The 24,155-nt window shown below is 45.2% G+C and overlaps 1 protein-coding gene across 1 annotated transcript in view; it reads left to right on the plus strand.

Annotated features, from left to right (window-relative positions):
• Positions 1-23,565: 23,565 nt before the first annotated feature.
• Positions 23,566-24,155, plus strand: part of vax2 (ventral anterior homeobox 2) — a 39,607-nt gene continuing 39,017 nt past the window's right edge. Inside the window, exon 1 of the mRNA XM_063047346.1 lies at positions 23,566-23,755. Coding sequence (XP_062903416.1) covers positions 23,566-23,755 — 190 coding nt within the window. The remainder of the gene's footprint in view (positions 23,756-24,155) is intronic.

The raw sequence follows: 24,155 nt of genomic DNA on the forward strand, positions 1-24,155 counted from the left end.
CACAGCCAGTATATATAGACCAAGTGAGGTCCTCTGTAATGTACATACTGAGGAACTTAAAGCTGTTCACCCTCTCAACCCCAGATCCATTGATGTCTTCTTTCTTTTTCAATATTTTTATTGATTTCTATATAGAAGAATACAGAGTCCAAAAGAATACATATTATAAAACAGAAGAAAAAATATAATAATACCAGATACAGTATATTGAATCACATTAACGAACTCCTTACTCTATATTCATATAGATTAGATTAATTCATATATTAGAATGTAAACAGTTTTATTTTAAAAAAAGATCTATACCCACTACCAAAGTTGAAGCTGTTTGGGGGAAAAAAGAAAAAAAAAACCTTATCAGATAATAACATATGCTATTATCCAACTTCTGCACTTTAACAAGAAGTCAAAGATCATGAAAATAATTTAAAAACGGTCCCCACAAATTTTGAAAATCTTGATTAGATTCAGAGGTTGAACAATGAATCTTTTCTAAATTTCAGCATGCCATAACATCCCGTAACCACTGAGCATGATTAGGCGGAACAACATCCTTCCATTTAAACAAAAGCGCCCTTCTAGCCATAAGAGAGATAAAAGCCAGAATGAGCAGATCAGATGTCTTCAAGATGATATCTTTCCTTCCAACAATACCAAATAGGGCAGTCAAAGGATAGGCTTAAAATTTAGTTTAAAGAGTACAGAAAAAGTTTGGAATACTTCCTTCCAATATTTTCCAAGACTCAGGCATGTCCAAAACAATAGACAATAGGTGCAGGAGTAGGCCATTCGGCCCTTCGAGCCAGCACCACCATTCACTGTGATCATGGCTGATCATCCACTATCAGTATCCAGTTCCTGCCTTATCCCCATAACCTTTGATTCTGCTATCTTTAGATAGATAGATAGATAGATAGACATACTTTATTGATCCCGAGGGAAATTGGGTTTTGTTACAGTTGCACCAACCAAGAATAGAATATAAATAAAACCATAAATAATTAAATAATAATATGTAAATTATGCCAGATGGAAATAAGTCCAGACCAGCCTATTGGCTCAGAGTGTCTGACCCTCCAAGGGAGGAGTTGTAAGGTTTGATGGCCACAGGCAGGAATGACTTCCTATGACGTTCAGTGTTGCATCTTGGTGGAATAAGTCTCTGGCTGAATGTACTCCTGTGCCCAAACAGTACATTATGTAGTGGATGGGAGACATTGACCAAGATGGCATCCTCTTTTCAGACACCACCATCAGAGAGTCCAGTTCCATCCCCACAACATCACTGGCCTTATGAATGATTTTGTTGATTCTGTTGGTGTCTGCTACCCTCAGCCTGCTGTCCCAGCTTTAAGAGCTGTATCCATCTCTTTCTTGAAAACATCCAGAGACTTGGCCTCCACTGCCTTCTGGGGCAGAGCATTCTATATATCCACCACTCTCTGGGTGAAAAAGTGCAACCTTGTCCAGGCCTGTGCCCTGGAAACCTTCCAAGATGCAAATCCATGGTCTCATGAGACTAATGGATGCCTATTAATGTCTGGATTGAAGAGGATGTCTTATGAGGACAGGATGAGTGAGCTAGGGCTTTTCTCTCTAGAATGAAGGAGGATGAGAGATGTTCAAGATGATAAGAGTCATAGATTGAGTGGACAGCCAGAGAGTTTTTCCCAGGGAAGAAATGACTAATGCGAGGGGGTATAGGGGGTATAGGCACATGGATGATAGAAAAATAGAGGGTCTTGTGGGAGGGAAGAGTTAGATTGATCTTATAGTCAGTTAAAAGATCGGCACATTATTGTGGGCGGAAGGGCCTGTTCTGTGCTCTAACATCCGATGTTTCATGTTCTAAGTTATCATCTGACAATTTTTTTGTATTAATATATACAAATTTATTCACTTCTAAGGCAACAAGAACTCACCAAACAACTAACAACAGCAAGTAAGAGCTGCTAGTCCAGCTATGTAACATAACGATTTTTACGTCTTGCACTGTACCATTGTCACAAAATAATAAATTTCACAACATTTACCGGTGACAATAAGCCTGATTCTGATTCTGCTGGAGGAGCTCAGCGGGTCACACAGCATCTTTGGCAGAATGTGTGGGGGGGTAAGGGTGTTTAATGATTGTCAGCGTTTGTCACCAACCCAGCTGAGTTCGTCCGGCAGATTGCTTATTTCTCCAGATTATTGAGATTTTTCTTCACAAATAACTTTCGGGACATTTCTAACTCTTTAGAGTTGTACATAACTGATATTTCTGATCGTGTCCAAGATATCCTGAAGTGGGAGGGTGAGGAGCCAGAGGTCGTGGTACATATAGGTACCAATGACATAGGTAGGAAAAGGGAAGAGGTCCTGAAAGGAGAATATAGGGAGCGAGGAAGGGAGCTGAGAAAAAGGACTGCAAAGGTAGTAATCTCGGGATTACTGCCTGTGCCACGCGACAGTGAGGGTAGGAATGCGATGAGGTGGAGGATAAATGCGTGGCTGAGGGATTGGAGCAGGGGGCAGGGATTCAAGTTTTTGGATCACTGGGACCTCTTTTGGCTCAGGCATGACCTGTACAAAAAGGACGGGTTACACTTGAATCCTAGGGGGACCAATATCCTGGCAGGGAGATTAGCGAGGGCTACTGAGGTGACTTTAAACTAGAATGGTTGGGGGGTGGGAATCAAATTAAAGAGGCTAGGCGTGAGGAGGTTAGTTCACAACAGGGGGATGGGAACCAGTGCAGAGAGACAGAGGGGTGTAAAGTGAGGGTAGAAGCAAAAAAGTACTAAGGAGAAGAGTAAAAGTGGGAGGCCGACAAATCCAGGGCAAGCATTAAAAAGGGCCAGTTTTCAACATAATTGTATAAGGGCGAAGAGAGTTGTAAAAGAGCGCCTGAAGGCTTTGTGTGTCAATGCAAGGAGCATTCGTAATAAGGTGGATGAATTGAAAGTGCAGATTGTTATTAATGATTATGATATAGTTGGGATCACAGAGACATGGCTCCAGGGTGACCAAGGATGGGAGCTCAACGTTCAGGGATATTCAATATTCAGGAGGGATAGACATGAAGGAAGGGGAGGTGGGGTGGCGTTGCTGGTTAAAGAAGAGATTAACACAATAGAAAGGAAGGACATAAGCCAGGAAAGATGTGGAATCGATATGGGTAGAGCTGCGTAACACTAAGGGGCAGAAGACGCTGGTGGGAGTTGTGTACAGGCCACCTGACAGTAGTAGTGAGGTCGGAGATGGTATTAAACAGGAAATTAGAAATGTGTGCAATAAAGAAACAGCAGTTATAATGGGTGACTTCAATCTACATGTAGATTGGGTGAACCAAATTGGTAAAGGTGCTGAGGAAGAGGATTTCTTGGAATGTATGCGGGATGGTTTTTTGAACCAACATGTCGAGGAACCAACTAGAGAGCAGGCTATTCTGGACTGGGTTTTGAGCAATGAGGAAGGGTTAATTAGCAATCTTGTCGCGAGAGGCCCCTTGGGTAAGAGTGACCATAATATGGTGGAATTCTTCATTAAGATGGAGAGTGACGTAGTTAATTCAGAAACAAAGGTTCTGAACTTAAAGAGGGGTAACTTTGAAGGTATGAGACGTGACTTAGCTAAGATAGACTGGCAAATGACACTTAAAGGATTGACGGTGGATATGCAATGGCAAGCATTTAAAGGTTGCATGGATGAACTACAACAATTGTTCATCCCAGTTTGGCAAAAGAATAAATCAAGGAAGGTAGTGCACCCGTGGCTGACAAGAGAAATTAGGAATAGTATCAGTTCCAAAGAAGAAGCATACAAATTAGCCAGAGAAAGTGGCTCACCTGAGGACTGGGAGAAATTCAGAGTTCAGCAGAGGAGGACAAAGGGCTTAATTAGGAAGAGGAAAAAAGATTATGAGAGAAAACTGGCAGGGAATATAAAAACTGACTGTAAAAGCTTTTATAGATATGTAAAAAGGAAAAGACTGGTAAAGACAAATGTAGGTCCCCTACAGACAGAAACAGGTGAATTGATTATGGGGAACAAGGACATGGCAGACCAATTGAATAATTACTTTGGTTCTGTCTTCACTAAGGAGGACATAAATAATCTTCCAGAAATAGTAGGGGACAGAGGGTCCAGTGAGATGGAGGAACTGAGCGAAATACTTGTTAGTAGGGAAGTGGTGTTAAGTAAATTGAAGGGATTGAAGGCAGATAAATCCCCAGGGCCAGATGGTCTGCATCCTAGAGTGCTTAAGGAAGTAGCCCAAGAAATAGTGGATGCATTAGTGATAACTCGTTAGATTCTGGACTAGATCCTGAGGATTGGAGGGTGGCTAATGTAACCCCACTTTTTAAAAAAGGAGGGGGAGAGAAACCGGGGAATTATAGACCCAGTTAGCCTAATGTTGGTGGTGGGGAAACTGCTGGAGTCAGTTATCAAAGATGTGATAACAGCACATTTGGAAAGTGGTGAAATCATCGGACAAAGTCAGCATGGATTTGTGAAAGGAAAATCATGTCTGACGAATCTCATAGAATTTTTTGAGGATGTAACCAGTAGAGTGGATAGGGGAGAACCAGTGGATGTGGTATATTTGGATTTTCAAAAGGCTTTTGACAAGGTCCCACACAGGAGATTAGTGTGCAAACTTAAAGCACACGGTATTGGGGGTAAGGTATTGATGTGGATGGAGAATTGGTTAGCAGACAGGAAGCAAAGAGTGGGAATAAACGGGACCTTTTCAGAATGGCAGGCAGTGATTAGTGGGGTACCGCAAGGCTCAGTGCTGGGACCCCAGTTGTTTACAATATATATTAATGACTTGGATGAGGGAATTAAATGCAGCATCTCCAAGTTTGCGGATGACACGAAGCTGGGTGGCAGTGTTAGCTGTGAGGAGGATGCTAAGAGGATGCAGGGTGACTTGGATAGGTTGGGTGAGTGGGCAAATTCATGGCAGATGCAATTTAATGTGGATAAATGTGAAGTTATCCACTTTGCTGGCAAAAATAAGAAAACAGATTATTATCTGAATGGTGGCCGATTAGGAAAAGGAAAGGTGCAACGAGACCTGGGTGTCATTATACACCAGTCATTGAAAGTGGGCATGCAGGTACAGCAGGTGGTGAAAAAGGCGAATGGTGTGCTGGCATTTATAGCGAGGGGATTCGAGTACAGGAGCAGGGAGGTACTACTGCAGTTGTACAAGGCGTTGGTGAGACCACACCTGGAGTATTGTGTGCAGTTTTGGTCCCCTAATCTGAGGAAAGACATCCTTGCCATAGAGGGAGTACAAAGAAGGTTCACCAGATTGATTCCTGGGATGGCAGGACTTTCATATGAAGAAAGACTGGATGAACTGGGCTTGTACTCGTTGGAATTTAGAAGATTGAGGGGGGATCTGATTGAAACGTATAAAATCCTAAAGGGGTTGGACAGGCTAGATGCAGGAAGATTGTTCCCGATGTTGGGGAAGTCCAGAACAAGGGGTCACAGTTTGAGGATAAAGGGGAAGCCTTTTAGGACCGAGATTAGGAAAAACTTCTTCACACAGAGAGTGGTGAATCTGTGGAATTCTCTGCCACAGGAAACAGTTGAGGCCAGTTCATTAGCTATATTTAAGAGGGAGTTAGATATGGCCCTTGTGGCTACGGGGGTCAGGGGGTATGGAGGGAAGGCTGGGGCGGGGTTCTGAGTTGGATGATCAGCCATGATCATAATAAATGGCGGTGCAGGCTCGAAGGGCCGATTGGCCTACTCCTGCACCTATTTTCTATGTTTCTGTGTTTCTATATAAGAGAAATACAACGCATCAGATTTGCAGTGTGGAGATGTCACCACCAGATGTCTCCCATGAGCTGAATCAGCTCGATGTGTAAAAGGCGCCTTGGCGTTTGGAAATATGCTGTAGTCGTGACGCTTTAACTCAAAGTTTAAAGTAAATTTATTTTCAAAGTGCATATATATCACCATATACTACCTGAGATTCATTTTGTTGTGGACGTTCACAGTAAGTACAGGAGCCCCATGGTAGGATAGCGTCTAGTGCAACGCCGTTACATCTTGGGACATCGGAGTTCAGTCCCGGGCCGTCTGTAAGGAGTCTGCACGTTCTCCCTGTGACCGCGTGGGTTTCCTCCGGGTGCTCCGGTTTCCTCCCACATTCCAAAGACGTACCAGTTAGTAGGTTCGTTGATCATTGTAGATTGTAAATTACCATGTGATTAAATTGATGAGTTGCTGATAAATAACCTCTCTTCCCCTCTCAAGCAACACACATCAAAGTCGCTGGTGAACACAGCAGGCCAGGCAGCATCTCTAGGAAGAGGTACAGTCGACGTTTCGGGCCGAGACCCTTTGTCAGTCCTGAAGGGTCTCGGCCTGTAACGTTGACTGTACCTCTTCCTAGAGATGCTGCCTGGACTGGTGCGTTCACCAGCAACTTTGATGTGTGTTGCTTGAATTTCCAGCATCTGCAGAATTCTTCGTGTTTGCGTCTCTTCCCCTCTCTCTCCCTTTCTCTGATAAATTTTACGGATACCCGTTTAACTCAGCGACTATTTGCATAAAGCTTTCCGCCGAACGTTCCCGCAGTCTTCCATTATTCATGGCATAGCGACATGTAAACAGATGCATAATGGAAATCAAGTTGTCGGCGTGTGGACAGTGAGTTGGCGGTATTTAAATCATATCTGCATAGGTCGGGAGTTCAGACCTGCCACTTCATTAGTGTATACGTAGCTCATAGGAGGCGCATCCGAACCCCCACATTCACACTGACAGTCTCACCCAGTCGCACCACTTCCCTCCCTGCTAATCTATACAGGCGGTTCCGTTCATAGTCCATCTACCTTCAGGGGAAGCAGGGGTTACAGACATTTACCTCCAGGCACCAGGAGTTAGTCCAGATTCCAGTTTAACGTTCACCTCCGGGCACTAGGAGTGAGTCCAGATTGCAGTTTCACGTTAACAAGAGAAATTCTGCAGATGCTGGAAATCCGAGCAACACACACAAAATGCTGGAGAAACTCAGCAGGGCAGGCAGCATCTATGAAAAAAAGTACGGCTGACGTTTCGGTGCCCAGAGGAAAACATTTAACTGGTACCTGGACTAACTCCTGGTGCCCGGAGGTGAACGCTTAACTGGAATCTGGACTAACTCCTGTTCCCCGGGGGTGAATATTGAACTGGAACCTGGGCTAACTCTTGGTGCCCGGAGGTGAACGTTTAATTGGAACCTGGGCTAACTCCTGGTGCCTGGAGGTGAACGTTAAACTGGAATCTAGACTGACCCCTGGTGGTGCCAGTAACGCATTGAAGCAGTTCTGACCGTCCGTCGCCTCAGTGCAGTTTCGTAGCTATCTATCACCTGAACATGGGAGCACACGGTGCGATGCATCATTTGCATTAACAACCTACAGTTGACAAAAGACGCATTTCACTGTCTGCTTCAATGTACAGATTTGATCTGATAGACATGAGATCACCAATCACGGTTCGATTTTCGCTCAACACACAAAGTGCTGGAGGAACTCAGCAGGCCAGGCAGCGTCTAAGGAGAGAGTGAACGGGCGACGTTTCGGTCCGAGACCCTTCTTCAGGACTGGAGAAAAAAAATATGAGAAGAAGGTGGGGGAAGGGAAGGAAGAAATATAATTTCTGCTGCTCTCTGTACAAAGATTGTACGTCCTTCCTGTGACAGCGTGGGTTTCCTCTGGGTGCTCCAGTTTCTTCCCACAGTCCAAAGACGTATTGGTTAGGGACACTGCGCTCAGGGAAAGATAAACACCAGACTCCTGCATGGGGTTTAGAAAAATAGAGGGCTATGGGTAACCCTAGGTAATTTCTAATGTAAGGACATGTACGGCACAGCTTTGTGGACCGAAGGGCCTGTATTGTGATGTAGGTTTTCTATGTTAAAACAAGCCTCTTTCCTGCACACACACACACACCACACACACACACACACACACACACACACACACACACACACACACACACACACACACACACAAACACAAAAACACACACACATATACACACACACACATACACACACACACACACACACACACACACACACATACACACGCAAACACACACACACACACACACACACGCAAACACACACACATATACACACACACACATACACACGCAAACACACACACACACACGCAAACACACACACATATACACACACACACATACACACGCAAACACACACACACACGCAAACACACACACATATACACACACACACATACACACGCAAACACACACACACACGCAAACACACACACACAGACACACACACACGCAAACACACACACACACGCAAACACACACACATATACACACACACACATACACACGCAAACACACACACACACACACACACACACACACGCAAACACACACACACAGACACACACACACGCAAACACACACACATACACACACACGAACAGAACAAGGAGATATTAGATAGAGGTATAAAAATTATGACGGGTATAGTAATTAGGTCTGTTCCACTGAGGTTGGGCGAGACTACAACTAGAGGTCATGGGTTAAGGGTGAAAGGTGAAATGTTTAAGAGGAACATGAGGAGGAACTTTTCATTCAGTTTGGAATGAGCTGCCAGCGCAAGTGCTGGATGTCAGTTCGATGTCACCATTTTAGAGAAATTTGGATAAGTACCTGGTCGGGAGTGCAATGGGGGCTGTGGTCCAGGTGCAGGTCGGAGGCAGTTAAATAGTGTATTTGTCACGAACTCGATGGCCCCAAGGCCTTGTTTCTGTACTGTAGTGCTCAATGACTCTGTGACACTCTCTTCCACTCATTCTCTTTCACCCTCTCTCTTTCACCTCTCTCTTTTCTCTTTCTCTCTCACACTCTCTTTCAACCTTTCTCTCTCTTTCCCCTTCTCTCTCTTTCACACTCTCACTCTTTTTTCTCTCTCACACACACTCTCTTTCATAGAAACATAGAAACATAGAAAATAGGTGCAGGAGTAGGCCATTCGGCCCTTCGAGCCTGCACCGCCATTTATTATGATCATGGCTGATCATCCAACTCAGAACCCAGCCTTCCCTCCATACCCCCTGACCCCTGTAGCCACAAGGGCCATATCTAACTTCCTTTTAAACATAGCTAATGAACTGGCCTCAACAGTTTGCTGTGGCAGAGAATTCCACAGATTCACCACTCTCTGTGTGAAGAAGTTTTTCCTAACCTCGGTCCTAAAAGGCTTCCCCTCTATCCTCAAACTGTGACCCCTCGTTCTAGACCTCCCCAACATCGGGAACAATCTTCCTGCATCTAGCCTGTCCAATCCCTTTAGGATCTTATACGTTTCAATCAGGTCCCCCCTCAATCTTCTAAATTCCAACGAGTACAAGCCCAGTTCATCCAGTCTTTCTTCATATGAAAGACCTGCCATCCCAGGAATCAATCTGGTGAACCTTCTTTGTACTCCCTCTATGGCAAAGATGTCTTTCCTCAGATTAGGGGACCAAAACTGCACACAATACTCCAGGTGTGGTCTCACCAAGGCCTTGTACAACTGCAGTAGTACCTCCCTGCTCCTGTACTCGAATCCTCTCGCTATAAATGCCAGCATACCGTTCGCCTTTTTCACCGCCTGCTGTACCTGCATGCCCACTTTCAATGACTGGTGTATAATGACACCCAGGTCTCGTTGCACCTCCCCTTTTCCTAATCGGCCACCATTCAGATAATAATCTGTTTTCCTATTTTTGCCACCAAAGTGGATAACTTCACATTTATCCACATTAAATTGCATCTGCCATGAGTTTGCCCACTCACCCAACCTATCCAAGTCACCCTGCATCCTCTTAGCATCCTCCTCACTGCTAACACTGCCACCCAGCTTCGTGTCATCCGCAAACTTGGAGATGCTGCATTTAATTCCCTCATCCAAGTCATTAATATATATTGTAAACAACTGGGGTCCCAGCACTGAGCCTTGCGGTACCCCACTAGTCACCGCCTGCCATTCTGAAAAGGTCCCGTTTATTCCCACTCTTTGCTTCCTGTCTGCTAACCAATTCTCCACCCACACCAATACCTTACCCCCAATACCGTGTGCTTTAAGTTTGCACACTAATCTCCTATGTGGGACCTTGTCAAAAGCCTTTTGAAAATCCAAATATACCACATCCACTGGTTCTCCCCTATCCACTCTACTAGTTACATCCTCAAAAAATTCTATGAGATTCGTCAGACATGATTTTCCTTTCACAAATCCATGCTGACTTTGTCCGATCATTTCACCGCTTTCCAAATGTGCTGTTATCACATCCTTGATAACTGACTCCAGCAGTTTCCCCACCACCGACGTTAGGCTAACCGGCCTATAATTCCCCGGTTTCTCTCTCCCTCCTTTTTTAAAAAGTGGGGTTACATTAGCCACCCTCCAATCCTCAGGAACTAGTCCAGAATCTAACGAGTTTTGAAAAATTATCACTAATGCATCCACTATTTCTTGGGCCACTTCCTTAAGCACTCTGGGATGCAGACCATCTGGCCCTGGGGATTTATCTGCCTTCAATCCCTTCAATTTACCTAACACCACTTCCCTACTAACATGTATTTCGCTCAGTTCCTCCATCTCACTGGACCCTCTGTCCCTTACTATTTCTGGAAGATTATTTATGTCCTCCTTAGTGAAGACAGAACCAAAGTAATTATTCAATTGGTCTGCCATGTCCTTGCTCCCCATAATCAATTCACCTGTTTCTGTTTGCAGGGGACCTACATTTGTCTTTATCAGTCTTTTCCTTTTTACATATCTATAAAAGCTTTTACAGTCCGTTTTTATGTTCTCTGCCAGTTTTCTCTCATAATCTTTTTTCCCCTTCCTAATTAAGCCCTTTGTCCTCCTCTGCTGAACTCTGAATTTCTCCCAGTCCTCAGGTGAGCCACTTTCTCTGGCTAATTTGTATGCTACTTCTTTGGAATTGATACTATCCCTAATTTCTCTTGTCAGCCACGGGTGCACTACCTTCCTTGATTTATTCTTTTGCCAAACTGGGATGAACAATTGTTGTAGTTCATCCATGCAACCTTTAAATGCCTGCCATTGCATATCCACCGTCAATCCTTGAAGTGTCATTTGCCAGTCTATCTTAGCTAATTCATGTCTCATACCTTCAAAGTTACCCCTCTTTAAGTTCAGAACCTTTGTTTCTGAATTAACTACGTCACTCTCCATGTTAATGAAGAATTCCACCATATTATGGTCACTCTTACCCAAGGGGCCTCTCACGACAAGATCGCTAATTAACCCTTCCTCATTGCTCAAAACCCAGTCCAGAATAGCCTGCTCTCTAGTCGGTTCCTCGACATGTTGGTTCAAAAAACCATCCCGCATACATTCCAAGAAATCCTCTTCCTCAGCACCTTTACCAATTTGGTTCACCCAGTCTACATGTAGATTGAAGTCACCCATTATAACTGCTGTTCCTTTATTGCACACATTTCTAATTTCCTGTTTAATACCATCTCCGACCTCACTACTACTGTTAGGTGGCCTGTACACAACTCCCACCAGCGTCTTCTGCCCCTTAGTGTTACGCAGCTCTACCCATATCGATTCCACATCTTCCCGGCTTATGTCCTTCCTTTCTATTGCGTTCAACCTTTCTCTCTTTCTCTCTCTTCCCCCTCTCTCTCTTTCACTCTCTCTCTCTCTCTCAGGCGCGCGTGGACAGACACTCACATACTATGTTAATGCAGTAATACAATGAAACGCGTCTCGAAGCACGAAGGCACACAGCTGACAAACACACGACTCAGACGCCCAAACACACTCCGAATTCTTCTCCAAAGGATCATATTTTATTTCCGTTCACAACGTCTTTATTTGTGGTCCAATTCCCCTCGGGTATATAAAAAATACTCGTTTCCTTGAGACTTAACGGAGACGTTCCCGGCCCTGCCCTAAGAAACGGCTGCCGGTCTTTGCCTCCTGCGACCGACATATTCCATCCCAAATAAAGTCAAAGTCAAAGTAAACTCATTGTGAAAGTCGGTATTTGTGACCATGTACAACCCTGACATTCATTTTCTTACAGGCATTTACAGGAAAGTAAAGAAATATCTGGGCCATACCCTCCAAATATCCAGACCTGCCTCTCATTTTTTTTGCACTACCTTACTTTCCATGTTTCTATTTTCTATTTATCATTTATAATTTAAATTTTTAATATTTACTAATTTTTACTATTTTCAATATTTTATTTTGTAATCCAGGGAGTAGGAAGCGCAGAATCAAATATCGCTGTGGTGATTGTACGTTCTAGTATCAATTGTTTGGCGACAATAAAGTATAAAGTATAAAAAACGATTCATCGACAGAGACTGACAAATAACCGATGTTCAAATGACAAATTATGCAAAAATAGATCAATCGATAGCTAGTTAGATAATGGATAGATGAAAAGATAGATAGATAGATAGACGGATTGATAAATAGATAGATAATGCTGAAAACATGAGTTGTAGAGCCCTTGAAAGAGCGTCTGTGGACTGTGAAATCAGTTCAGAGTTGAGGTGAGTGAAGTTATCCACGCCAGTTAAAGATTCTGATGGTTGTAGGCTAATTTCTTTTTCCCTGAAACGAGAATTTATGAACTACACACAGATAAAGACTTATTAAAAAATGTGTAAAAGAGGACAAATCGTAATAAATATAACAAAAGTAAATAAATAATACAGAGAATATGAGTTGTACAGTCCTTAGAAGTGAATTCACGGGTTGCGGAATTAGATTTGAGGTGAGTGAGGTTCAGGAGCTCTATGGTTGAAAGGTAATGATCCGAGTAAATGGATATTCACACAGTCAGAGCATTAGAATTTGTAATGGTCATTAGCAATGTGCTGTGATGATTTTTGAATCAAAACGCATTCGTTCCTTTTGATTCTGGTGTATTGTCTACACTTCTGATGGTGAGGCGCGCTGAGATCCCGTTTGTTCAGGGAGTTTTGGAAAGTCGGGTCTTGTTTTTGTTGTATTCTGTACTTAGAGAAAATTTACACGGAATGCACGTCACCGAATTGGCCATTCAGTCAGTGTGGAGGATTAATGCTGAATGTAAGAATCGCCCAGTCTCCATTCCCGTTTGCCCCTCTTCCACTCCCATTGGGATTGAGTCTCCAAACCCGGACCGAGGAGTTTCTCAGAATCAGGTTAATTATCGCTGATTTATATGAGATATGTTGTTTTGCTTCAGCAAAGACCTAAAATGACTATTAATGACAAAATAGAGAGGAATAACGACAGAGTTCGTGGTCCGTTGAGAAATAGGAGGCGAGGGTGAGGTTAAAGGTCAACACAACATGGTGCGCCGAAGGACCGGTACGTTCTAAGTTCAGGGTTTTATCTGGTGATGGAGGAAGAAGTTGTTCCTGAACCTTAAAATTCCAAATGGACCTTTTCCTTAATGCGCTCTATTTCTTCTTTACCGACGGGAAAACTGTATAGAACTTCTCATAATCTATCGCGTTTGGTATAGAACATAGAAATCGACAGCACATTACAGGCCCTTCGGCCCATATTGACGTGCCGACCATGTAACCTACTCTGGAAGCTGTCTACAATTTCCCCAGCGCATAGCCCTCTATTTTTCTAAACTCCATGTACCTATCTAAGAAGCTCTTCAAAGACCCTATTGTATCCGTTTCCACCACTGCCGCCGGCAGCCCATTTCACGCACCCAGCACCCGCTGTGTGAAAAGCTTACCCCTGACATCCGCTCCGTACCTATTTCCAAGCAGCAAGTATGTCACCAAAAGCTCCAATGAATTCCTACAGTTGTACGGTGGAGAGCGTCCTTACTGATCGTGTCATCGCCTGTTACGGAAGAAAACCTCCAGAAAGATGCCCGCTTCGTCATGGGCACTCGCCGCCCCAGCATCCAGGACACCTTCAAAAGGCGATGCCTCCAAAAGGCGGCATCCAGGACGTGCCCTCTTCTCGCTGCTGCCGTCAAGGGGGAGGTCGAGGAGCCTGAAGACACACGCTCAACATTTCAGGAACAGCTTCTTCCCACCCGCTCTGTCTGCGATCGGATTTATGAACAAACAACGAACCAGCCCATGAGGACTACCTCACTGTAGCGCTGCCGCAAAACAACACATTTCACCACATATGCCAGTGATATTAAACCTGGTTCTGATCTGTGACCCCGCATTCTAATCCTCATCCCCGACCCCAGGAGACAAGTTTTTGTACAGTTTTTGTTACGTGGTATAGAACTCTCCGGCGTCCTACTCGCCAATTTTTCATATCAGAATACCACGCCGCGCGGGACCCAGCCATTCTCGGAGAACTTTCCCACGGCGACATCAGGAACTCGCGAGGATAATTCACTCTGCCACGAAGAGACACATCACAGACTTGCAGCCTGCAGAACCGAGAGTCCTGTCGCAGTGTCGGCAGAATGTTTGGGAGTCTGCCTCACGCTCTATAGCTGTTTCGGCCTTCCGCCGTTACCTAGATTAGTGCGGCCGCCAGCTGAAAATAGTTTCCGCCTGTTTATAGTGATCAGGGTTCTGAAATCACACTCTCTAAGGGAGTAACCGTGCTCCCGAGGGTGACTGCGGAATAACTTCCCAACGCACCACCCGCACCAGCCTACACATATATACAGAAGGGTGCCGGAGGCCAACAACGTCATTAAAAATCCCACTCCTAGAGCAGTTCAACGTTCTACTACCTTTTCTACGATTTTCCGTTCAAGAGCATTAGTGTTTCCATACAGGCTGTGATCCAACCTGTCAATATACTCTCCCCACACATCTATAGAAGTCTTACAGAAATTTTGGATGTCATGTCACGTAGCATCCACGCCAGGACCACCAGACTCGGAAACAGTTATTTTCCCCAATCAGTAAAGCTGATCACCTCCACCCACTAACCCACCCCTTACACACACCCGCCCCAACTCCTTACCTACGGACTATCGTCACTTTGTGGGCATACAATCAATCTTTGTATGTATGTTATCTTATGTATTTATATTTATTGAGTTATTTTATTATTGTTTTTAAATCTTATTGTGTTTGTGAGTGTGTGTGTGTGTGTGTGTGTTTGTGCTGTATCGGATTCAGAGTGACAATTATTTTGTCCTCCTTTACACTTGTGTACTGGAAATGACATTCAACAACACTGAATCTTGAAGAAGTTCAGTTTTGTAAGGTTTTGGCCCACAGACCGCAGCCACGACGGCGAACCCGTCTACAAAGAACAAAATCCCTGACAGAATGCAGAGTGTACTCTTGGTGGCCACTTTATTAGCAGCAGCTAACCACCTGCTCGTTAATCTTGAATTCAAGATTCAAGACTGTTTAATGTCCTTTCTAGTACACAAGTGAAAAGGAGAATGAAATAATTGTTACTCCGGATCCGACGCAACACAGAAACAACATAAGATAAAGAACACAGTAATAAAACGCACAATAAATATACATACATAAGATGGCTTATATACATAAATTAACTGTATGCTCATGGGTGATTTCAACCCAAATCCACTCGAAGTTCTAAGTTAAAAGTAAATGTATTATGAAAGTACGACTATGTCACCATATGCTGCCCTCAGATTTGTTTCCGTGCAGGCATTCACAGTAGAACAAAGAAATACAAGACAATCAACGAAAACCTACACACAAACAAAGACTGACAAACAACCACTGTGCAAATAAAAAACAGACAAATAAATAAATAATACTGAGTACACGATTCTTTGAACATGAATCAGCAGGTTATGCAATCAGTTCTGCGTTAAGGTGAGTGAAGTTATCCACACGGTTTCAGGACCCCGATGTTCCTGAACCCGGTGGCGTGAGTCCTGAGACTCCTGTATCTTCTTCCTGATGGCAGAGGCGAGAAGAGAGCACTGCCTGGATGGTGGGGGTCCTTGATGATGGATGCTGCTTTCTTGTGGCAGCGCTCCATGTAGATGTGCTCACTGTTGGGGAGGACTCTACTGAAATCAGTAAAGAGCCTGTGAAAAATTAAATTTGGAACTAACGGGGTCAGGTTGAGACATAGACAGTTATAACAGTGTGCATATATGGGCACCTCAATATACATTGTGTCTGGGTGAAAACCTTCTGCTGAAGCTGTTTTAAGGCTGAATCTGCCTTTTTGTGGATCTCCTGGGATCAGCCTTCCGTCTTCTTTTTAAACAGATGAGTGGACCAACCGTTGCTCTGAGCTGGAAAGTTTTCACACAGTCTGAAAACTGCACGGGACTTTAATAAAACATGACGTAAAAGAAGATTCCAGCTGCACGGCAACAAAGACTATGTGCGCGGGAGCATTTCAGTCACTGCGCGGCTGTGCACCTGCGCAGCTCAGAGAGAACAGTGACTGGGCTATATTTACAGTTTTCTTTGTACATCCTAGCCTACTATGCTTATGCTTCGGTGTGTTCGGGTTTCATTTATCTTCCCTTCCCTTTCTCATTTATAAACACCACGTCTCATTATCTGCGTATATCTGTATAACTGCTCCCTTTTCTGGGTGTATAGCTATTATTTTAGTGTGACTTTTTACACCTTTTTCTCTTTGCATTGTCTTACCAGTACATTTAAACACTACACTGGTTAGGACGCACTTGGACTATTGTGTTTGGTTCTGGCCTCATTATAGGAAAGATGTGGAAGCTTTAGAAAGGGTGCATAGGAGATTTACCAGGTTGTTGCCTGGATTAGAGAGCATGTTTTATGAGGATAGGTTGAGGGAACTAGGGCTTCTCTCTTTGGAGTGAAGGAGGATGAGAGGTGATCTGACAGAGACGTACAAGATAAGAAGTACAGATAAAGTGGACAGCCAGAGACTTTTTTCCAGGGCAGAAATGACCAACACGAGGGAGCATAATTGTAAAGTGATTGGAGGAAAGTATGGGGGGGGGGTCAGGTGTAGGTATTTTACAGAGAGTGGCGAGTCGAGGCAGATACATTAGGGACATTTAAGAGACTCTTAGGTAGGCATATGGATGATGGAAAACTGGAGGGATATGAGGGCAGGAAGGGTTAGATTGATCTTAGAGCAGGTAAAATTATAGGCAAAACATCTTGTTCTATGTTCTGAATAGAAGTACAGTATTGAAAGGATTAAATGCATTTCAGTAGATTGCCAGATACCAAACCGTCGTCATGGTTACACTGTACACTAATAACTATCATTGCTATTGAAGAGAACATTACCTTTCTTGCTTATTGCTTTGCTTGCTTAGTTACTTAAGCTCATCACACCTATGGGCCAAAGGCCGCCGACAGCATATCGCCGGAGTTCTCCGTCCTGGGCCAGTCTTTCAAGTCGGCCCCAGGTGTAGCCCATCTTCTTGGTGTATCCTTCCTCTCCCAGGGTTGAGGTCTTCGGAGCTTCTGTAGGATCTCTGTGGCTCTGGATTTTTACGGATCGGGTTGCTAGACCCACGTCCAACTCTCCTCCTTCCGTAGTTGCTATTTCTGGCACTATTTATTTATCTTGTCATTTCTAGTAATTTCTGTCTTAGTGCTGTACTGCTGCAATAAGACAATAGATTTCAGGCCATGAAACCTGATTCTGACTCGGAAGGGATCTCGGGTCGGCCTCTGGTTAGGATTCATGCTTTCATTTATTCCGTGTACACTGATACAGCGAAATGCGTCGTTGGCGTTAACAACCGTGGTTGTGCTGGGGACAGGCCACAAATGTCACTACGCGTTCCGGCGCCAAAATATCCTTCTCTCTGGACAGTATCGCTCGGCCGCCTCTTTCTCAACCCAAACAGTTGTGGAGTTTAGTTTGCGGACGGACCGATGACGGGCTGCGAAAAATAGCAATAGCGTGCTGGACAGCGAGCGAGCGAGAACACAGTGCCGGCGATTAGGGAGGACCCGCCAAGGAGCAACTCCTTCCCCGTGATTTTTACAGAGGATCTGAACACTTTACACGAGAAAGAAGAGATTCTGTAGATGCTGGCAATCTTGAGCACCACACACACAATGCTGGTCAGGCGTTTCGGGCCAAAACCTTCAGTCCTGTGTGTTTATGCACATCATGTCCCGAATTAAGGTCCGAGAGACAACCGAGCTTCAGCTGGACTCGTTAACCCCTCGGTGACCATTCTCAGACCCCGCTTCGTGGCCGAAGCGCAGTTTTCTTGAAGACGGGTTTAGAGCAAAGGTGTAAGTGCAAGTCTCTCAAATTGAAGCTTTAGGGTGTCATAGGCAGTTATACAATTCAATTACGATTCTCTATTCACATAAAATATACAATATGTTATAAATTACACAGTACTGCTGCCGCAAAGCACACGTTTCATGACACGGGATAATAACCCCGATTCTAATTCAATCCTCTATCCACAAATCAATCGAAGCACCCAATGAAATTCGTGTTCCATAAAATACTTGCTTTGTCTTCTCCAGTCTGGTCATCATCACATTATCGCCCACCTCTCTATTCTCCCCTATATCTGAACACAAATAATATCCGGTCCTCTCCAACTAGACTCCTTCTACGAACATGTCTGACTCCATATCCACAAATACAGAGCTCAAAGTAAAAAAAACACAGCAGTTTCCTGAAACTCGAAATAAAATTTTTAAAAATGCATCAAATATTCAATAGAACAGACAGCGTGAGTGGAGAGATATGCTGTCTGAACCAATGAGTATTTCCAGCAGTTCCTGAATCTATTTCCTTGTATACCTATCTCCTATCTATCTGTCAGTCAGTCTGTCTGTCTATCTATCTATATCTATCTGTCTATCAATACGTCTCTATCCATCTATCTATCTATTCATCTATCTATCTATCTATCTATCTATCTATCTATCTATCCGTCTATCCGTCCGTCTACCTACCTATCTATCTATCTATCCATCCGTCTATCTATCTATCTACCTGCCTGTCTGGCCGTCGATAGTTAGGGGGACAGATAGGAGATTCTGCGCCAGCAAAAGGGACTCCAGGATAGTGTGTTGCCTCCCGGGTGCTGGGGTCCAGGATGTCTCTGAGCGGTTGCAGAATACTATTGAAGGGGAGGGTGAGCAGCCAGAGGTCGTGGTACATGTTGGTACCAATGACGTAGGCAGGAGGGGGGTAGAGGTCCTGCACAGTAAGTTTAGGGAGTTAGGAACGAGGTTGAAGAGCAGGATCTCCAAGATGGTAATCACCGGATTACTCCCGGTGCCCAGAGCTAGTGAAGGTCAGAACAGGAAGATAGAGCCGATGAATGAGTGGCTGAGGAGATGGTGCAGGGGGCAGGGTTTCAAACTCTTGGATCATTGGAACATTTTCTGGGGAAGGGGTGACCTGTACAACTGGGATGGGTTGCACCTGAACTGGAGGGGAATCGAGATCCTGGGAGGGAGGGAGGTTTGTTAATGCTATTGGGGAGGGTTTAAACTAGATGTGAAGTGGGGTGGGAACAGAAGCGAAGAGGCAGAGGATGGGGCAGTGGGCATACAAGCAGTGGCAGCTTGTTGGGAGCTTGTGAGGAAGTATAAGCAGATGATAGAGCAAAGATGCACTGAGCCAGATGGTTGACAGTTGTCTATTTTAATGCAAGGAGTATCATAAGCAAGGCGGATGAACTTAGAGCATGGATCAATAATTGAAACTAGCACGTTGTGGCCATTACAGAGACTTGGACGTCTCAGGGGCAGGAATGGCTGCTGAGTGTTCCGGGCTTTAGATGTTTCAAAAAGAACAGAGAGGGAGGCAAAAGAGGTGGGGTGTGGCATTGCTAATTAGGGATAGTGTCACTGCTGTAGAAAAGGAGGAAGTCATGGAGGGATTATCTACTGAGTCGTTGTGGGTGGAAGTCAGAAAGAGGAAGGGGGCAATAACTCTACTGGTTTTTTTTTATAGACACCCCCCCCCCCACTAGTAAGAGAGACGTCGAGGACCAGCTAGGGAGGCAGATTCTGGAACATTGCAATAACAGGGTCGTGGTGGTGGGAGATTTTAATTTTCCTAATATTGACTGACATCTCCTTAGCACAAGGGGTTTAGATGGGGTGGAGTTTGTTAGGTGTGTTCAGGAAGGTTTCCTCACACAATATGTAAATAAGCCTACTAGAGGAGAGGCTGTACTTGATTTGGTATTGGGAAATGAACCTGGCCAGGTGTCAGATCTCTCAGTGGGAGAGCATTTTGGAGGTAGTGACCACAACTCTATCTCCTTTACCATAGCACTGGAGAGGCATAGGAGCAGACAATTTAGGAAAAAAATTAATTGGGTCGGGGGAAATATGACGCTATTAGACAGGAACTTGGGAGCAGATGTTCTCAGGGAAATACACGGCAGAAATGTGGCAAACGTTCAGTAAACATTTGCATGGCGTTCTGTATAGGTTGAGGCAGGGAAAGGATGGTAGGGTTTAAGAACCATGGTGTACAAATGATGTGGAAAATCTCGTTAAGAAGATAAGAAAGGCTTACGAAAGGTTCAAGAAACTAGGTACTGTTAGAGCTCTAGAAAATTACAAGGGTGCTAGGAAGGAGCTCAAGAATGAAATTAGTAGAGCTAGCAGGGGCCATGAGAAAACCTTGGCGAGCAGGATTAAGGAAAACCCCAAGGCATTCTCCAAGTAAGAATAGGACCAATCAGGAGCGATATTGGAAACACGTGCATAGAGCCGGAGGAGGTAGTGGAGGTCCTCAATGTTGCTTCAGTATTCACCAGTGAAAAGGACCTTGGCAATTGTGGGGATGACTTACAGCGCACTGAAACACTTGAGTGTATAGACATTAAGAAAGAAGATGAGCTGGAGCTTTTGAATGGTATTCAGTTAGGAAAGTCACGCGGACCAGATGAGATACACCCCAGGCTACTGTGGGAAGTGAGGGAGGAGATTGCTGAGCCTCTGGCGATGATCTTTGCATCATCAATAGGGAAGGGAGAAGTACTAGAGGATTGGAGAGTTGCAAATGTTGTTCCTTTATTCAAGAAAGGGAGTGGAGATAATTCAGGAAATTATAGACCAGTGAGTGGGCAAGTTGTTGGAGGATTTATGAGCATTTGGAGAGACATAATCTGATTAGGGATAGTCAGCATGGCTTTGCCAAGGGCAGGTCGTGCTGTAGGAGTCAGATTGAATTCTTTGAGGATGTTACAAAACACATTGATAAAGGTAGAGCAGTGAATGTAGTGTATATGGATTTCAGTAAGGCTCCCTATGTCAGGCTCCTTTAGAAAGTAAGGAGGCATGGGATCCAAAGAGACCTTGCTTTGTGGATTCAGAATTGGCTTGCCCACAGAAGGCAAAGTGTGGTTGTAGATGGTTCATAATCTGCATGGAGGACGGTGACCAGTAGTGTTCCACATGGATCTGTTCTGGGACCCCTCCTCGTTGTGATTTTTATAAATGACCTGGATGAGGAAGTAAAAGGGTGGGTTAGTAAGTTTGCCGATGATGCAAGAGTTGGGTGTGTTGTGGATAGTCTGAAGGGGTGTTCTCAGAGGTTACAACGGGACATCGATAGGATGCAGGACTGGGCTGAGAAGTGGCAGATGGACTTCAACCCAGATAAGTGTGAAGTGGTTCATTTTGGTAGGTCCATTTTGAAGACAGTATATAATATTAATAGTAAGACTCTTGGCAGTGTGGAGGATCAGAGAGATCTTGGGGTCCATGTCCATGGGACACTCAAAGCTGCTGCGCACGTTGACAGTGTTGTTAAGAAGACGTATGGTGTGTCGGCATTCATCAGCCGAGGGAATGAGTTCAAGAGCCGTAAGGTAATATTACAGCTATATAAGACCTTAGTTAGATCCCACTTGGAGTACTGTGTCCATTTCTGGTCACCTCATTACAGGAAGGATGTGGGTACTATAGAGAGAGTGCAGAGGAGATTTACAAGGATGTTGCCTGGATTGGGGAGCATGCCACATGAGAATAGATTGAGTGAACTTGGCCTTTTCTCCTTGGAGCGACGGAGGATGAGAGGTGACCTGATAGAGGTGTATAAGATGATGAGAGGCATTGATCGTGTGGATAGCCAGAGGCTTTCCCCAGAGCGGAAATGTCTAACATGAGGGGGTTTATTTTTAAGGAAGTAGATTCAAGGGGGATATCTGTGTTTTTCACACAGAGAGTGATGGGTGCGTGGAATGCAATGCAGGCGACACTGGTGGAGGCGGATACAATAGGGTCTTCTAAGAGACTCTTAGATAGGTACATGGAGCTTAGAAAAATAGGGAAATTCTGGGCAGTTTCTAGAGAAGGTTACATGGTCGGCACAACATCGTGGGCCTGTAATGTGCTGTAGATTTCTCTGTTTTATGTTTATGTTCTGTTTGTCTGTCTCGAGAATGCCGCTTACTCTACCTGGGGGTTCTCTCTCTCTCTGTGACTATCAGCCGGAGACTTTTCTCCGTGGATCACCCTCAATGCCACCATTGCTCCTATCCCTTTCATTGTACCAAATGAACGGCTCACGGCATCAGGCAGGAAGTTACGATGGGCCTGGCGGTGTATTGAGAAGTACCCCCACTCACTGGTGTTCCTCTCTGGGTTGGCAGCACGGGCGGCCGGTGATGGAGAGAACCGCGAGAACTTCTGCAGATACTGGGAATTCAAAGCAACACACTCAGAATGCTGGAGCAACTCAGCAGGCCAGGCAGCGTCCATGGAAATGAGTAAACAGTCGACGTTTCAGGCCGAGACCCGTCATCGGGATAGAGAAAACGGTGGGCACTCACGCCGCGGACCTGACCCAGTCCTTACCTCAGCTCTCGTGAGGAACACGGTGCCGTCTCGCCATGGGGAAGATGTGGCTGGAAACACCGCTGCAACTCGGATTTGCCTCCCTCCAACCAACAATACCCCTCTCACTTTCCCAAAACACCCGGCCCCCGACGCCCTATCCCCGACCCCCGTCACTTCTAGTCTCCCAGACGCAAATTGGGAACCTAAACGCCCGGCACAGTCAGACCGAAGTCGCCTGCACAAATTGGCCACACTCCTTCCTGCAGGCTGGTGGGTCTGATGGTGTGCTGGAGTGGGTAAATTCTTCACTGGTCAGGGCGGGTTCTGAACTAACACCAACCGATGTCTTCCGATCCACAATGTTGACCATGAACAGGCTGATGTCTCTAGCAACTGGGCGTGACCCCAAAGAGGGAGAATGTGGTGGGGGGGTGGGGGGGTGGAGGGGAGAGAGTGAGTGTGTGTGAGAGAGAGAGAGAGAGAGGGAGAAAGACAGGGAGTGGGAGTGGGAAAGAGAGAGGGAGGAACGGAGAGAGGGGGGGAGAGAGAGCGAGAGAGAGCGTGTGTGAGAGAGCGGGGGAGGGCGGAGAGAGAGAGGGGAGGGAGAAATTGAGAGAGGGAGGGCGAGAAAGAGACAGAGAAAGCGAGAAAGCGAGGGGAGAAAGAGAGAGGGAGGGGAGGGGAGAGAGAAAGAGAGACAGACAGGCAGACGAACAGAGAGAGAGGGAGAGAGAAATAGAGAGAGAGAGAGAGAGAGAGAGCGACAGAGAGAGAGAGAGAGAGACGCTGACTACATCCGAGGGAATCTTTGCACCGGGTTCCGGGTCCGGCACAATGAACGATGAAGCTGGGGAACGGGCGGGCAGTGACGGACCGGACAACGAACCCGAAAGCTCGGCGGCAGGCCAGGAGCCGAGGGATATTCCGGGGACTTCCTCCAGCGCCGCCACTGCTTCAGACGAAGGCGGAGAGGTGGAACTGTCTGTCGGTGACCCCGATTACTGCCGGAGAATTCTGGTCCGAGGTAAAGGGGAAACGAGGTTGGAAACGATACTAAGAAATAATATTTAACAATTAAAATAAAAGTTTCAGGGGTGATGGGAGGAAAGCGTAAGAAGAAAATAATACGCAAAAAAGCGATATAGGGTGGATGTGCATGAAAATGGAATTGCAAAACAATGTTACAGAATATCGGAATTTTAGATCTGCATTGGAACGCTACATATGAAGCGACACACACGGGAAGCCGGTTCGGTTTGTTTTTTTTAAGACGGATAGATAATTCGAATGATCTCCAGCGTTGGTCTCTGAACATTTACCAACCTCTTTCCAAAATATACGGCACTGAGAGAGAGAGAAGGGAAGGGAGGGAGACGCGGGGAAATCCCAGGAATCACCTCCCCACCACCCCATTCTCACCGCCA

The sequence above is a fragment of the Mobula hypostoma genome, chromosome 4, assembly GCF_963921235.1.
Source record: "Mobula hypostoma chromosome 4, sMobHyp1.1, whole genome shotgun sequence".
Lineage (NCBI taxonomy): Eukaryota > Metazoa > Chordata > Chondrichthyes > Myliobatiformes > Myliobatidae > Mobula > Mobula hypostoma.